This window comes from Pipistrellus kuhlii, unplaced genomic scaffold (assembly GCF_014108245.1).
Source record: "Pipistrellus kuhlii isolate mPipKuh1 unplaced genomic scaffold, mPipKuh1.p scaffold_m20_p_4, whole genome shotgun sequence".
In the NCBI taxonomy this organism is placed as follows: Eukaryota; Metazoa; Chordata; class Mammalia; order Chiroptera; family Vespertilionidae; genus Pipistrellus; species Pipistrellus kuhlii.
The window spans coordinates 83,833,492-83,851,233 of record NW_023425540.1 but is presented as its reverse complement, the minus strand read 5'-3'; the positions used below and the strand labels follow the sequence as shown (position 1 = coordinate 83,851,233).

Genomic DNA, 17,742 nt, shown 5'->3' with positions numbered 1-17,742 from the left:
AGCCATTCCCAGCCCAGCTGGATTCCGCTTCGGCCAAGGCAAGCTCGGAAGGGCCTTGGCAGCTTTGCTTTTTACCCAGAGAGCTGCCAGCTCGCCTGTCGTTGTTGTCACTGGGGCATGGCCTGCTCGGTCAGAAGCCTGGTTTGGGGTGATTTGGCTCTGGCAGTAGTGGGAGCTGTCTGTTCTGCTCTAGTGCACAGCCCTGACACCCGAGCCCAAAACCATCTCTGCCCAGCAACTAGGAGTCTGGGGAGTGGGATGTGGGGGGTGTGGGAGGCAAGGGGTTGAGACCCAGCTGCCTGGTTGGCACTCCTTCAATCCTTGCAGAGAGACAGGTGCCTTCCGCCTTGGCGAAGCTGCAGAGGGCATCAGGTGTCCTGACCTGGGTTTGGGCTTTAAATAGCTCAGCACTGCCCCTCGGGTTTCCCTGAATTTATGGACTTTGTGGTGTTCACAAGACACTTCCATTGGTGCAGACACAGGGGTGAGCACCGAGCCAGTACCCCACACCCTTGGCCAGACAGGGAGGGCACTACTGTACTGCTCAGCTAACAAAATGAGGTCAGAGGCTGTAATTATTCGTAGTAATAATTTTAAATGACAGCTACCCTTTATTAAATGAGTTGATACATGTAAAGCACTTAGCACAGTGGGAGGGACATACCAAGTGCTCCATAAATATTAGAATTGATTCTCATTCTGTGTCAGGCGCCTTCCTAACCAGGAGGGACCATCACTGGGATCAGCAGCACGGATTCTAGAGGTAGACCGCTTGGACTCAATGCCCAGCTCACCACCTGTACAGATTACTACTGTGCCTCAGTTTCCCCACGTGTAAAATTCTCACAGTACTGTCTTCATTTTGTGGTTATGGGAGAGTCAGTGAGCTAGCACATTGAAAGCGAGAGCTTGGCATGCAGTGCAATCCATGTTTGTTCTCCTTGTTACGTATGGATGTGTTTCACTCCAGCCTTTGCCTGGAATGTTATTTCTAGTTGCTCACATGGCAGCTTCATCTCATCCTCAGGACTAGGTTTGAAGGACAGCTCCCTAGGAAGGTGTGCCAGATCACTCCACTAAGCAGGCACACACACACCCGTCCCCCACCTCCACCCTCCACTCACACACTCTCCAACCTCATCACCAGTTTATCTTTCCCCCACTTACTTGTTGTGCTATCTGCTCTTATCCTAGGATGTGAGCTCCAGGAGGGCAGGCAATTTGTCTGCTTTGTTCATTGCTGTGCCCTCTGCCCCCAGCAAAGTGCCAGCACATAGTAAGTGCTCGATAAACATTCGTGGCATGAACCAATAAGCCTCGCCACAACTTTGCTTTATTCATTCTACCAATATGTACCGAGTACACAGTGGTGAATAAGATGCTCCGGTAAGTCTTGCATTTTAGTAAAATTGTAAAAGTCTCTGGGCAGGGCTGCCAGGTATAGTTGGACATGGGGATAAATAGAGGTTGCAACCCAGTCTGCTTGCCAGGCAGTGAGTCCTGGCGTGGAGCTATCTCAGCCCAGAGGGACACCTTTGTTAATGCAAAACCAGCTTAGGAAGTGGGACTTTCACAGGAGACATACTTGCCTAAGGCCACACCCTTGCAAAGGGGGCAGTCAAGATGCAAGACTGCCTTCTGACTTCTCTGGAGGGTCTCTCGGTGGCCACGGGCACAGTGTGCTGGAGTGCTCCTCAAGCCCCACCTGTCGGAGGGGAGGTGGTGCTCACAGAAACCTGGGCACGTGCTGTCTGAACTCATGCTATATGTTGATGGCACAATCTCATGTTTAGTGGATTTCAAGTGCATGCATTTTTTTTAAATATTTTTATCAGTTTTAGAGAGTTAGGGAAAGGGAGAGATGGAAACATGAATGAGAATCATTGTGTGCCCTGACTGGGAATCGAACTGTGACCGCCTGGTTCATAGGTTGATGCTCAACCACTGAGCCACAATGGTCAGGCCTCAAGGGCTTGCATCTAAAACCCTCATTTCCCTCCAGGCCTCTCCCGATGTCTTCTTTCTCACGCTCACCCTGGGCGTTCCCAAGTCTTCTGTGCACGTTCCTTAGCACGCCTTTCTTAGAATCACATGAAGATAAGTGGTGCTGCAGCTGTCTTTTCTCCTGGCTTCGGGCCAGTCCCACGTGACTCTGGGGCTGAGGGGACTGGGGGACTCTGGAGACAGGCGCGCGGCAAGGCCGGACCCTTTGCCCCCCACACCTCAGTCTGCTCCCCTGTAAGAGGGAGCTATCAACTGTAACTGGTTTAACGGGGGTCACAGGTGAAGGTGCTTTGAAAAGCAGCAGGTGCTCTGCCAACTGGAGAGAATGATGTTACTTGTTTTCATGAATCTGGAGGCAAGTGGGCGCCATTTCACTCCTTTCTCTCTCCCTTTTCTTCACTGTGTGCCCAGCGAATACCACACCTCTGATGCTTGGGGATTTGGGCCCAATTTCCAGCTTGGCAACCAGGCCTGTGCCAACACACCCCAAAGGTCAGCCCTGGTATGACAGGCTGTGGAAGCAGGGAGGGGGCTGGTCTGGGCCTCCCACGCCAGCCCAGTTTGGGCAGATGCCACACCTGGCTGGATCTCCAACTTGGGAGGCCCGAACTCTCTTGCCCTTTGTCAAATATGAGGTTTTCTGCTTATGAATTCCTTTCCCAAATCTCAAAGAAAAAACAAACGAAAGGCAGGTCTGCAAGGATTGATGTTGCATACATTTTTTTAATTGAAAGAAGTCAGCCTCCTAAGTATTGCTTTTACAGGTTTATCGAAGTCCAGTATTCAAACCACTCACATTTTCTAAAAATAATTCTGGCCAGAGAAGCAACATGGCCCCACCAGGCGTGATGGATCAGTTTTGGCAACTTGATGAAGAAGCAACTTCAAATGAATAAGTCAAAGCCATGCCCTCAGCCCCGACACTGTTCCTGTCTCTTCTCCTTCGGAGTCATTCCCTGAAACAGTCGCTGCCGCTGAGATCAACCTGGGCCAAACCTAGTTGGGCTCAGGGCTCCACGGGCATCAGCCAGAGTTGCCTGTCGCTTCTGTGTGTGTGTGTCCGCGGTTTGAAGTGTCCTCTTGAAAGTTAAGTGTGGGCAGCAGGTGCAGTCGGGGATAAAGAGCAGGGAGGCATACTCTGGCTGGGTTCCTGTAAACATCCATCGCGATGTGGAAGGCCGAAAGCCAAGGCAAGGCCGTGTGTGCAGTGCTGCAGGAGGGAGAGGTCTCCGAACATGCCCGCCTTCTCCCTTTGGGGAGGGGGACAGATGCCTTCCCGGCCTCGGCACTCAGTCTCCACCTCTCCATCCCACGGTCCTGGGTCTGGACGGGAACCTCTCTGTTGGCACAGAACTTTTGAAGGGAGCAGGCCTAACAAGAGAGAAAAAAGGGTATTACCAACATGGAAGCACCAACTGCCACCCGTTCGATGGGGCTCTGGACCCATCCACCAGGCCTCAGGGGTTCCTGGCGGGCCGGGGAAGTCTGCCTTCTAGTCCTCGCTCTCAGGGAACTATCAGAAGCCCCAGAGGTCAGCCCTGGTACACCAGGCTTGTGGAAGCAGGGAGGGAACTGGGCTGGGAGTGTTTTCCGGTAACTTATTTAAAACTTTTAATGAATTTGCCTGATTTCTAAGGACCCTGGGCTGAAGAACCAGTGCAATTTTACGTGGAGGAGGAAGACTGTCCGTTACTGGGAAGGAGGGAGGGAATCCTGGTCCCTGAAAGAGGGCAGCCCAAGAGTCTGCCAGCTGACCTGAGCTCCAGGGCAGCTGAGCAAGCTCTGGGTAGTGGGCAGGGCTTGGCAGCACCTCCCACCTTGCCCATAAATGCTTCACAGCCTACAGGAAGGCTGGCCAGGGCCAAGGCACTCAGCAGCCCCACTTAGCTCTTTCCCCCAGGACACAGCATCACCCCCACTGCCAGGCCCCTCGAAGGTCCCCACTTCCCTTGCCCTTCTCTCTGTCCGGCTGGCGCCAGTGTGTCTGCAGTGTCATACTCCCGTGCCCATCCTCCACCCCAGTTCTGAGGCTCATCTCTGCCAGTTCAGACTGTTCCTTCTGCAAACATCATTCAGCATCATATAAAACTTGGTTAAATACCAACATGTCTTGTTATTCAGGGCACTGTTGACATTTGGGACAGATGATTCTCCAATGTTGGAGGGCGGTTCTGGGCATCGCAGGATGTCAGAAGCATCTCTGGCCGCTAACTGCCAGCAGCATCCCCAGGTACAGTAACAACAAAAATGTGCCCTCGCTCCATTTCCAAAGACCGCCCAAGGGGGCAGAACTGCTTCCACTGAGAACCAAGCATCTCCTGCAGGTGGAGGCCGCCAGCAAGTGCTAGGATCCCTCCCAAACAGAGGACTTGCACTTGAATCTTCACCCCTGTCTGCTCACAGGAGAGCACACCTGCGATGGAGCCTTACACAGGTGACTTCACTCCACCCTCCTAACAACCCCAGGAGTTAGATAGCTGACGATTCCACTTCACAGGTAGAGACACTGAGAGAGGGTGTAAGGATGCCCACCTCTCCAGGGCTTTGACCCACAGACCTCAAAGACTACCAAACCTGTACCACCCGGGTGCCAGGTCCTGAGCTGGGTGCCAGGGACCCCATGAGGAGTGCAGCTCCTGCCTTAGACACAATATAGTGAACCATTTCAGACCAAGGTCATATACCCGACAACAGGAGGCTGCACGGGGGATCACGGGAAAGGCTGTGCACAGAAGGCATGCCAGGTGGAGGGCGGGTGACAGAGCACAGCAGGTCTTGGAACCCCTGTAGTTTGGCCTGGGGTGGGGGAGGGGTAGAAGGCAGGCCCATGGGGAGACAAAGGCTGGAGAGGGTAGCAGGGGCCAACCTGTTCAAATTTCTTGTGTTCTCTGCCAGATTCACCCCCTAGAGGCCGGCTGGGGACACATCCTTCCACGGCTCGGAGACCTTCCCTGCTTACACTGATGACACTGGTAAGTCTTTGAGTCCTCGGGCCCCAGCCCACCTCCCCACTAGACCTGACAGGTGGGAAGGGGAACCGGGGCCACAGCCAGAGCATCAGCATCAGAGCTCTTGGCCCTGTAGAGAGGTGTTAGCAGGGCCCCCCTGCCCTCACCAGCCTGCCAGGAGTCCACCTCCTTTTGCCCTCCCTCTTCTAAGTAACCTCTGGGTTCCTATGGGGGTGCTCCTGAGAACCTAGTGCCCATGAACCTGGAGCAGGACTCTTCCTTCAGATTCCCTTACTGGGCTCACTGCGGCCACCTCCAAGGCAGGGGATCATGCTTGAGCCCATTTCAGACTTGGGATGGGGTGTTAAGAGAACACAGAACCCCATGGAACAGACTCACTCCTTTCCCGGTCCTTGTGACCACAAGCTGTCCAGTCCCAGAGCCTGTCAGGCAGGCTGGAGCACCTCTCTCCTGGGCTAATATAGGGCCTTGCAGGAGCTGGCTGGGCAGGAACTCACTAGCTCTTCCGTTTCCATGGTGTTTATCTATAGGGTCACTTTCTATTTATGGCAAGTGATGCCAATTTTCCATTTCTGATAGTAATATCAAGTTCCTCTTTACCCAGCACATTAATTTCACTTTAAAAATGTAGGGAGCCAGTTTAAAGAAAACAACTACATAAATAGTAGTTCAGGCAACGGGACAAAGTGTTGAAGGTGTCATGTGAGGTTTGGGAGATACTGATCCAAGTTAGTTCCGCTCAGTCCACAGAGAATGAAGGGGCCCAGAGAGGGTGGTGACCTGCCCTAAGTCACACAGCAAGTCAAGCACAGAGACATTGTCTCAGGCCTCTGTATCCATGGCTGGGATGTCCTGGGACCTCTCATCTGGGCCACCACTGTAGCTCTTAAAGACCAATCCCCTGCTCCTCTGACTCGCAAGTCTGGTCTTACAGCAAAACTCAGAATGAGCACAGCTGACCTTGATCAAGTGCTTTACACTCACCTTGTACTATCTGCTTTGACTCGTGTCTTAACTTATTCCTCAAAATAGCCTTAGGAGGTCCATCATTCCTGAATTTCAGATGGGGCTCAGAGAGGCTAAGGAAATTGTGCAAGGCCATACAGTAGAGCCAGGATTTGAACCTCCTTGGTATGACCTCAAAGTCTTAATTCCTCTCAGCATCTTTGGTCCATCTCTTTCCTCCAAGCCTTGTGTCAAACACAAGGCCCGCAGGCCAAATCCGTCCCGCCAGGCCTTGCAATGTGGCCCGCACCGCGCTGTCATCACTGCACTCCGCTGTGTTTCCATCACAATGACAGTTTATGACTGTTCAGTAAACCATTCGGCCCGCGATTTAGGCTGGATTTTAGATTTTGGCCCCTTCTCTGATTGAGTTCGACACCCCTACTCCAAGGCATCAGAAGCCCTAGCTGAGCCCTGGCCAGTGTTGCTCAGTGGTCAGAGTGTCAGCCCATACACTGAAGGGTCTGGTCAAGGACATGTACCTGAGTTTCAGGTTTGCTCCCTGCCCTCCCTCCACCATCAGGGTGCATGCAAAAGCAACTAATCCATGTCTCTCTTCTCCTCCATCCCTCCCTTTCTCTCTGAAAACCAATGGAAAAAATATCCTCAATTGAGGATTTAAAAAACCCAAACTGCAGCTGAAAACCATCCCAGGCTGCAGCTTAGAGCAGTGTTTCCCAACCTTCTCTCATGATGAGAATCACCTGGTGGAGTTGTTAAAACACAGATTCCCGGATCCCAACTAAGAAGTGCTAAACTAGAATTTTTGAGAACATATAGGTAAAATTGCATACCTAACTTAGTGCTCTGTATATAAAATCTGTCTTAGAGCACTAGTTAAGTATACAATTTTACCTATATGTTCCCAAAAATTCTAGTTTAGCACTTCTTAGTTGGGATCCGGGAATCTGTGTTTTAACAACTCCACCAGGTGATTCTCATCATGAGAGAAGGTTGGGAAACACTGGCTTAGAGAATCCAAGCAATGGCTAACATCATTAGAATATGAGACAATTCATTAGCCATTGGCTGTTTTTCTTTCTTTCTGTAACTATAACCTCATTCCAGGCCACTCCCGAGGAAGACAGAGGGAGTGAATGGCTGACTCGCTTTTCATTAGAATGATAGTTGGGCACTTAATCCATTTTAAGCACCAATATCCCAGCTTGAGGATAGGGCTTAGTAAGTAAGTAAATGGCCTGTGTGTCTTAAGGGTGCTGGTGGAAGATCTCTGGACATACTGAAAGGGGATTCTTTTTTGTAGTTCTCCCTACCGGGTAATTCTGGTTTCCCTTTTTAGCTGTGTGGCCTCAGGCAAATTTCTCTAAGCCTATTTCCTCTTAGTGCCTACCTCTTTGGGCTGTTTGTAGTGAGGATCACATGAATTCGGGTGGGTGGGATCCCTACCCAACACACGGGAGGCCAGATGTGTGCTGGTTCCTCTCCTTGTCTCCACCTGTTCCCAGCTAGAAACCACCAGGAGGGGCCTCCTCAACGCTGGGGCCTTCTGAAAGCAGCTCCTCTCCTCCTCCTCCAAAGACCTTGCCTGTTGGAAACCCATTACTCGTTGCTTTTTAAAATTTTTTATTGATTTCAGAGAGGAAGAGGGAGAGATAGAAACATCCATGATGAAAGAGAATCATTGATTGGCTGCCTCCTGCATATCCCCTACTGGGGATCAAGCCCACAACCCAGGCATGTGCCCTTGACCGGAATCGAACTCGGGACATTTTAATCTGCAGGCCAACACTCTATGCACTGAGCCAAACCTGCTAGAGCTATTCATTACTCTTTGTCCATGTATCAACCAACCAATCAAAGTGATGGTGTCACAAAGAGGTCATCCAAGTGTGATTTTCCCAGTGTCTCCGCTGCGGTCTCTGGGACGAGCTGTGCAGCGGGAGGGCCTCCGCCTTGTCTAATTGGGAAGTGTGTGGCCAGAAGGGGACGGGAAAGAAGCAGCTACCTGGCTGCCTGGCTCATGTCTCCGATGGAAGTCAGCTTTTCAAATGTGGACTCTGGCTCATATGTCAGCTATTGATGCTCACCAGCCATGGGGCTTGTGAAGATTCTTTGTCCACAACGTGTTTCCTTTTGGCCAGTGTCCAAGATTCCGTGAGGCCTTCTGTAGGGCGGTGTCTGCCCAACCCAAGAACCACCCGGACTGCTTTTTATTTAATATTTTCAATCAATATACCTCTTTTCTTTGGTTAATCCTCACCCGAGGATATTTTTCCATTGATTTTTAGAAAGAGTGGGAGGGAGAAGGAAAGACAGAAACATTGATGTGAAAGAGACACACTGGTTGCCTCCTGCACGGACCCTGACCAGGGCTGGGGAACCTGCAACCAAGGTAGGAATTGGCAGGAATCGAAGCCGGGCTGATGCTCCATCCGCTGAGCCAAACCAGCCAGCGCAGCGCACCTCTTTTCTTAACTACAGAAGCTTAAAAGGAATCTTTATGCCATTATCATGAATAAAAATTGGTATCATTTGTCATAAACATGAGGCGATGCTAAAAGTAAACATAATGGAAATGAAACTATGAATTCTAGCTAGATACCCCTGACCTGCAAAGGCAAGCCTGGGCCTGGCTTCTCTGGTCCCAAGGGAGAAGTAGTAGGTGCCATAGAGGTGGCAGAGCGCTGAGAGGCAGATGGCACTCTGCTTCAGTGTACTTCCTGCCTCCAGGGACGCCTGACAGGCGACCTCACTGGGGAGCACCGGAAGTGTGGCTGGGAGGCTCCCCTTAGCCACCTGATGGCTTGGCATCTGGGGTGAGTCACTGAACCTTCCTAAGCCCCAGTGTCCTTCCTGCAGAATGAGTTAATGAGCCCTGCCCTGCCTGCTTCACGAGTGATGCTCTGGGGAAGCTACGGATGTGGGAGGGGTGGTTATTTTTACCACCCCACCACCAAGTCCATGCCAGGAAGGAATTCCGGGATTCCTATCCCTTCTGGAGGTAAGGGACTGGAATTAGCTCCTGGCCACTCCAAGATGAGGGCTTGAAGGGTATCAGTTATCATCATCCTTGGGCTGCTTCAAAGGTTGCCCATACTGACGTACCCTCCTTGGTAACTGGCCCCCAAGAGTAATAGAGCCGAGAAAAGGGGAAAGCTTCCTGGGCCAAGCCCCCTCTGGGTGTGCCACACCATCAACACTGACAGCATCATTTATTAAGAACTGACTATGAGTCCTTCCTTCCCCATCTCATCTACTGTGCACAAGCCCTGCAGCAGATGCTGTCATCATCTCCAGTTCACAGGGAAGGAAACTGAGGCCCGAGGAAGTGAATCACTTGTCCAAGGTGTTGGTGGAGCTGGGATTTAAACCCCAATCCAACTGCAAAGCCTCTAAGCCACAGTTTTAGGGGGCACATGGAGATGGCCTTAAGTAACACGGGCACATGAGGTGAGTGAGCGGTTCACTTTGGTTCTAGATCGGCCCTTGATTACTCTGAGGAGAAAGTTCCACTCTGGAGCTGGAGTATCTTATCACCTGACTGTTGCAAACCTGCCTCTTTAACAAAGAGCAGGCCAGAGATCCTGCACCTTTAGCTGGCCTTACTATCTGGGACAGAAGTTAATGACTTTGGCACTTCCTGTTTTTATCCATGCCAAGAGATGCTGGTTTTCTCTTTTCAGTGATATAAACTTTCTTCTTTAAAAATTCTTATGGAAATACTTTTTAAAAACGAAGCACTAAAACTAGTAGACTTAATCACAAACTACAAATTATAAAGGGAGAAATAGTAACTTTATAGTGGAAAGAACTGGCAGACACCAGCTTGGCCAAGTGACCAAGGTTCCCCTCACCAGTGTTACATGTCTTCTCATATGCTGCAATCAGAAAAACACACTCTCACTTCTCTGTTGTATTCCTGCCAACAATTCATCATCTGAATCTAATCTCAAGAAAAGCATTGGACCCAAAATGAGACATTCTACAAAATACCAGACTGGTATTTTTCTCAGATGTCAATGTCATGAGAGAGAGCCTGAGGAGATGTCCCAGACTGAAGAAGGCACAAGAGACACAATTAATGCAAAGGGCTGATCTGGGATTGGATCCTGGGCCTCAATTGCCCCCACTCCCAATCTTTTTATTGTGAAAAAACACTATTGGGTCAATTGATGAAATTTGAATAAAGGCATAAATTAGATTGGTCCTAGGACTGTATCAATGTTAAATTAGCTGATGTTGACCATTGTACTGTGGTTCTATAAGTGTCCTTATTTTCAGAAAATTCACACTGAAAGATAACATTTGCAATCTATTTTCAGAAAAATAATTATACGCATATACAGGTACACTCACCTAGAGAGTGCATGAGCAAATGTTGCAAAACGTTAATGGGTACAATTGGTGAATTTGGGTGGAGGATATGGAAATTCTTTGTACTCTTCCTATGACTTTTATATAATTGTAAATCTAAAAAGTTTTATTTAAAAGAAAACACTCAAAAAGGAATGAGTACATAGGCAGGTCTGGCAGAGTCCAGAGAAGTGCTATAAGGATAAGGGTCAGAAGTCAGAGCCCTCCCTGGAGGCCCTGCACCCCTCACCCCCACAGCACTGGGTAGAGAGGCTCAGCTCGTACTCAGCTTTGTTCCCCTAGCCCTTATTTCCTTTCTGGACCTCTGTTTCTTCATTTCTGTGATGGGGATAATGATGCCTATCTCTTTTATTGTGATCTTGGTTCCCCAAAAGCAAACTAACCTCCCTTGGTGGGGTGGGGGAGTCAGCAGATTAACTAGGAAAATGAGTGGTCAAGAGGAGCCCTTAAATTTCTTAGTTCAACAGAGCAGACACAAGGCCTGTGAGAGTGTTCCTTGGACGAAATCTAGTTTGTGTAACACAGAGTCAAGGGAGCAGGACCTCTGACATCTCAGCTATCTTGAAACAGATACTGGGAGTTTTCTAGGTCCAAAGGTTCAGCCAAAACCAATGTATCTTGCCCTAGCCGGTTTGGCTCAGCAGACAGAACATCAGCCTGTTGACTAAGGAGTCCCAGGTTCAATTCTGGCCAAGGGTATGCACCTTGGTTGCAGGCCTCTGGCCCTGGTCAGTCAGGGGCGGGCAGGAGGCAATCAATCGATGTGCCTCTCTCACATCGGTGTTTGTCTCTCCCTCTCCCTTCCACACTCTCTAAAAATCAATGGAAAAATATCTTTGGGTGAGAATTATAAAAAACAAAACAAAACCAAGCATCCTGTGAACAGCACCCTTCCAGATAAGCATCGTGTCAGGACAGAGTTGGAGAGTCAGCAGGCCTACGGATACACGTGCCTTCCCTCATCATCATTGCCTCTCTTGTCTGGGTAACAGTCACAACTTCCCACCTAGTTTCCTGTCAGACCAGACCCCTGCCTGGAGCTCCTCCAGCTGTCTGGGGGATCTCCTAGGACATGACGCTATCATGCCCATGCCCCCCAAAATGTTTGGCTTTCTGAGCAGAGCAGTGGTATGCCAGCTGCCTGTGTCTTTTGCTGATGGCACAGGCCACAGATTGGCATGAGGAAGCAGGGCAGGTAGATCAGGAAAGAGTAGTTGCAGCACCCAGTTGGGACACTGAAGCTGAGAAACCCTGTAATAAGCTGACCGCTGGGTCTGATTACCCTCAGCTCCAAATCTGAGTTCCGCCAGGCACGTGACTGGCAGCTGCATTCTCAAGTCTATTCCCAGTGCAGAGAGGCTCCTTTCCCTCAGCCTTTCCCGTGTGCCGAGAGGGCTGCAGCACTGTGAGCTTTCATCAAGAATCAGGACAAATAAGTCCAGCTGAGCTGCCTCCACACCAGAACTGCGAGGACGCTAGGACTCTCCTCAGCTCCCAGGCCAGCCACTGTGGCCCTTTCTCCTGGGACTGACTCCCTATTCCCCCTGCTCCTGGACAATGATGAACATTCCAGGAAAACCACAGAGCTGTGGCTCTCCAGGCTCCAGATCTGGTGGCCATTGGAGGGCACAGCACAATGGGCAAGGACTCTTGAGGGTCTCAGACCTAGAAGGCGGAGTAAGAAGTCTATCCCTGTAGTCTAATCCTGGACCTGTCCATCGCTCAGCTAGCCAGTCCGCCACTGCTCATCAGGGAATCTGTATTACCAGTGGGTATAAGTGCAGGTTTATATATTCAAGGACCTGAGTATACACACTCTACATTATATGATAGTGTTTACTTTTAATATATCAAAGGAAGATTTAAGAGCTTAACATATATCTCATTTAATCTTCACAAGGAAGTCAATTTTCATTATCTCTGCTTTGCAGGAGAGGAACCTGACATGCAAGGAGGTATGTAGCATGCCCAGTCACAAAGAGGGTTTGGATTTGAGCCCAGGGCATCTGAATCTGGGGTGTTTGACATAATACAGCCGCCTCCTTAATAAGCTCTCCACAAATGTTTGAGGACCTGAATTATGCAGGTACTCACAAAGAGAAGAAAGAGGGAGCAAAAGTGGGTGAATCTTTTCATCTGGAGATCCACCCATTCCCCCCTCTGCTTGGTATGCCCCTCACCCGTAGACATTGTTTCATGAGAATGAATCCAGTGAGAATGAGTGAGAAGAGTAAGACTTGACCACTGGTGTTCCTCTGCTTACGGAAAGGAGCCTGGAGATGGGGTGCTGTCAGATCATCTTTATCTTCCCCAAAGGCTTTTCCTTCTTCTAGCCACCCCTCACCCACCCAGGTCTGGGCTTCCCCAGTCCTTGGGGCCAAGACTACCTTGGTTTGGATTTGGGAGTGGAGAAGGAGGAATAATGTGTGTGACTTCCACCATTTCTCCAGGCATAGGTATTTCCCACTGCCCCTGGCCTCCCTATTTCCCGGGCCCAGCTGTCACTTTGAAAGCTTTGCAAGGGTGTCCTTGAGACACACTTCCTGTGTTTTTGCTCAAACAGGGTTAGCTAAAAAGTATGTCAAAGCATTTGGGCTTTGGTTTTTGGTTCAGAGTATGCCAATGTTTTCATTTGCAAGGGGAAGTGTTTCTGTTGATGTGCTGAAGAGATAAAATAAGACAGTGTTCTCCAAATTACACTGTCTGAAAGTCAAGCACTTGGCTTGGAGGCAGGGATGCATCTTGGGATCCTGGAGCCTCGCAGAAGAGGCAGGGTTAACATGTGCTGAATGACTCTATCGGTGAATACACAAAGGGTGTGGAACCAGTATAGATGATCAATACTCAGTATAGGCTTTGAATGGGTTCCATAGTTCTACCTTTCAAAGGTGGTGTTGGTCTATTTGTGTTTCTCCATCTTTACTAACCTTGCCTTATCCTTGCCTTGGTCACCTCTGGCCCAAGCAACTGAACAGCTTCTAACTGGCTATCCGGTTTCCACACTTGCCCCTATAATTCATTTTGCTCACAAGAGCCTAAACACATGGTCAGCAAACTGTGGCTTGTGAGCCACATTGCGGCTCTTTGGCCCCTTGAGTGTGGCTCTTCCACAAAATAACACGGCCTGGGCGAGTGTATTTTGAAGAAGTGGCATTAGAAGTTTAAGTTTAAAAAATTTGGCTCTCAAAAGAAATTTCAATCGTTGTACTGTTGACATTTGGCTCTGTTGACTAATGAGTTTGCTGACCACTGGCCTAAGCCACCTTTGCAGAATGTGAAGTGGAATTGTGTCATCCCTACTGGTAGCTTCCCATTGCTCATGGCTGTGGCTTGCAAGTCCCACACAGTCTGGCTACCGCCCACCCCACTGACCTCTCCTGCCACAACAGCCTCCTTTTAGCTGTTGGAACAACCAACTCTCTCCGCCCAACAGCCTTGGCATTGGCAGTTTCTCTGCCCGGATAGCTCTTCTCCAGGTCTTCATGTCTGGCTCCTATCAATTTAGAGCTCAGAGGGCCTTCTGTGACCTCCATCTGAAGCAGCCCATCTCTATTCTGTGTCACTGACTCGATAGACATTTATTGGGCACCTACTAAATGCTAGGTGCTATTCTAAGTGCTGAGGAAACAGCTGTGAACACAATGCGGATGCTCAAGTACTTACCTGCCTTCATAGCGCTAAAAAAAATCTGATTATCTTGTTTGGGAACCTGCTTGTCCTTCTTACCAAGCGACATGAGGGCTGGGGCTAAGTCTGTCTTGTTCATCGTGTTCATCCACCAGGCACAGTAGATACTCAGTTTGTTCAATAAAAGAACGGATGGAAGGATGGAAGGAAGGCAGGCAGACTGGGTAGTGACAGAGAGTAGCTCAAAAAAAAGCTTTCTTCAAAAAAAATTCACTCTTAGCCCCTCAGAGAACTCCTGCTTTCCCTCCCCCCATTATTGGCAGTAGATTCTGCCCCACCCTAAGTCACCTGACTAAGGTATCTTATCTTAGGAAGACCACAGAGCAGAGGTGTTAATCCAGCCAGCTTGGAGTGAGTGGCATTAGTGTGTTTTCCAAAAGCCCTTGCCCAATGTCTCAGTATGCCTCTTCCTTTGCCACTCAGACCCTGTGCCCTGTGACACTCAGCACTGGCCAGCTGAGGGGCTCCAGCCAAGGAGTCCCCACGTGCCCTGTGAACCCTCAGCACACCCAACAGTCTGCCTGTCTCTCCCATCTAGTCCAGCTGCCTATCTTCCTTTTGTGTGTGTGTGGTTTTGTTTGTGTCTTTTCTTTTTATTTATCTGCCTCTCTTCCTTGATGTATTACTTTGGCCAAGATTTTCTCCTTTCTGGATTTTCATTTCTCTCCCACCAGCAAGCATGTGGGGCTGGACACAGATACCTGGTTGCAGCCCCGAGGCAGGACTTGAACACCTTAGTGCAATGATCCTGTGGTTTCTTCTGCATGCCCAATAGCCCCCTGAGATCTTGCAAACACACAGGCAAAGTCGCCACTCCTTCCCCATCCTGTCCCTGTCCCCAGTCTCTCCCTCCTCCCTCCCCCCCATGAAGGCAGCTTGTGAAACTGGCAGCCCTTGCAGTTTCACCCTGAAACCTGACTCCAAGTCAGCAGCAAACCCAAGGCCAAAAATATAAGGTTCTTTGCTAAAGGAGGTTTCTCCTCTTAAAACCCCAGCCAGAAGTCCTTGCTCTCAGGCTCCAAGAGGCCACAAGACAAAGGTGACCAGTGCCTGGATTCCTATCTTTTGGGACACTCCAGCTCTTTATCCTTCCAGGACTAGTGAGAATTCCTACACGCCCTCTCTCCCCCCCCCCCCCCCCCCCCCGCCAAAAAAAAAATAAAAAAATCAAGGTCATCTTCAAGCTAGACTGAGGATAGGGGGAGGAGCTGACAGCTCTGCCTCCAATGGATTTGGGTGCAAAGGTTTTTTTCCCCATAAGCTGTGGCAATTGGCAGCATGGCTAACCCAAACACTTCTTTGGCCCTGCCTCCTTTCCCTCTTCAACAGCTGTCACCTTCCTTAGGGGAAATCTTCCAACCCCCAACCAAGGGCCTAAGGAGTCCAGCCATTCCTGGCATCCCAAAAGACCTGGAGGAGACGGTGGATGGAGGAATGAATCAGGAGCCTGGGGGAGGGGTGTGTGTCCGGCTTGGGGAGGCCTCCCCCTTCCTCCCCAGGTCCCCGATCCGTCCTCATCCCGCACAGAGGGCACTTACAAGCCTCGGAGGAGGCCGGAGAGGACCTCGTCCTAGAGGTCCCGTCCCCGGCCAAACGGTGCCCTCAACCAGCAGCAGCAGCAGCGGCGGCATGTTGTGGGCGGCTGGTCCCGGCGGAAGGTTGCGGGTTGAGGTGGGGGGAGGTAAGCGGGGAGGAGCGAGGCCTACTCCAAGTAACCATCGAAGACGTCGAGTTCTGAGTCGGCATCGTAGAGGCCCAAGCCCGGGTCGGAGAGCACGCCGAGGTCCACGAGCGCCTGGTCCATGTCCTCGGGCAGGAAGACGAGGCCCACGTTGAGGACGATGTACTCCATGAGGAAGGCGTAGTACAGGATCAGCACGTTGACGAAGAAGAGGCCCACGTAGAACATAGAGGGCAGCAGCGGCGGGGGCACGTAGGGGCTCAGGGGGCCCAGCACGTCCAGGTGGGCCGCGACCCGGGCACTGGGCATGCAGGGGACGGCGAGGGCGGCAGCGGCCCGGAGATCCCGGCGAGCTCAGCCGCTGTGGCGCCCGGGCGGCCGGCGAGGGGGCAGCTCAGCCATTCAGGGACGCCCTGCGGCTCGACCGAGGCGGCGCTGGTTTCCGGCGGTGAAACGTGCCTCCGAAACGTGCGTGGAGGGATCCCCGGACCCCCAGAGGTGCCCACACAGCCCTCTCGATTCGCTCCGCGGCCAGGCGGGTCCCCCCTCCGAGTGTCCGGTGGCTATCTGGCTCCTCCGATGAGCCCTCCTCGCAACCACGGACCCTCTCAAAGCCGGCCAGGAGCCCACCGCGGCTCAGCGTCGAGGGCCAGTCCCGGAGGCAGCCTCTCCAGGTCGGCCCGGCAGTTCCTCGAGCCCCATTTGTGCCTCCTCCGGCTCGGCGCCCATGGCTGCAGCCGCCGCGTCGCCCTGCTGGTCCCGTTCCGAGCTCCGCCTCCTGAGAGAACCCGTGCTCATTGGCCGGCCGCCCCCTGTCCGCACTCATTGGCCGGCCGCCCCCCGAACGCGCTCATTGGCCCAAGCTGTCTGGGGGCGGGTACTTGTCAGCCTAGTGCCTGGGGGCGGCGCTGGCCTCTGAGTTGCTTTCCTGGTTCTGGACTCCGCCTGCACCTCAAATCCAATTCGCTTCTTTAAACGCCTCTCGGAGTAGGGGGACTGGAAAGAAACCCGACACAATTCAAACTTAGAGGCGACGAAAGCTGAAGGAAACCGCGAGCTCTCTCTGCACCCTGCTGGACTTGAATATGACGCCACGTCTTTCTGTGACTCAGTTTACCAGATGAAAAAGGAGGCGGGGTAGGGGAGGGGTGGTGGACTTTTAAATAGTGAAAATCTTGAACTTTCTCAAAGGCCCAGTTTTGTTTGTTTGTTTGTTTTTTAATGGTGGTGATAAGCAACCAATGTCCCCTTGGTTTCCAAATTCTGGCTGCAGGAAGGTCTGCCTACTGTGGAGAGTTCTGCATCGTCGTGTTCAGGGACACCTGAGTAAAGAGATGTCCAGCAGGTCGGACCTTTAGTCAGTAGGGTTGCATTATTGTTTTAAAACTTGGCTTACAAAGTACAAAGAAATAAGAAGCAACCCAAGAAGTACACAAAAACTGAACCCCCTTCTCATGGAGAACCCTTATACATCGTTCAGGAGGCTGATTTTGCCCACAGGGCCTTCCAAAGCTGTTCCATGAACTACTAAATCTCAGGCCACTGAGCTGGGTGCTTTACATGCATTACTTATTAGACAGGGCAGTGTAGTAAGTTACACTTTTTTACAGATGAGGAAACCAAGACCCAGAGAAATGGTGGGGCCCTAGAAGCTGATTAGCCTGCCTGTGTCCAGAGGCCAGAACCTGCCCCCTCCCACCCTTTTCCCCTCCATGACTGTTTCTTTAGATGTAAATCTCCTTTAGATGAATTACACAGCAAAACCATTAATCCTTCACTAGTCTCCATTTCTCCAACTGCAGAAGGTGAAACAAACTTTCATTTATTCATTCACTCTGTCAATATTTGCTGAACACCAATTAGCACCAAGCTTTGTGCTGGGCATTGGGAAGAACATTGGCTCCCGCTCCAATTCTGTCCTGAACAAAGTAGATTGTACACAATAGGCGTTGGTAAGTGTGAGGTATAGGAATATGTGAATAAATGGTGAACAGGGTCATTTTATCTCCTTGGAGCTTCTCACTTTTTATAGAAACATCTTTTTGGCTCATATAGGAAGTT

The 17,742-nt window shown here is 50.8% G+C and overlaps 1 protein-coding gene across 1 annotated transcript; it reads right to left on the bottom strand.

The window, feature by feature from the left end:
* Positions 1-2,707: 2,707 nt before the first annotated feature.
* Positions 2,708-16,463, bottom strand: DEXI (Dexi homolog). The gene is made up of 2 exons (XM_036411127.2): positions 15,539-16,463; positions 2,708-3,375 (listed from the first exon to the last, which is right to left on the bottom strand). The coding sequence occupies exon 1, from the start codon at positions 15,988-15,990 to the stop codon at positions 15,703-15,705; it is 288 nt and encodes a 95-aa protein (XP_036267020.1). The 5' UTR covers positions 15,991-16,463; the 3' UTR covers positions 2,708-3,375; positions 15,539-15,702.
* Positions 16,464-17,742: the final 1,279 nt, after the last annotated feature.

Bases quoted from the DNA above. Each gene is read 5' to 3' on its own strand.
- DEXI (XM_036411127.2), bottom strand. From the start codon at position 15,990: ATGCCCAGTGCCCGGGTCGCGGCCCACCTGGACGTGCTGGGCCCCCTG.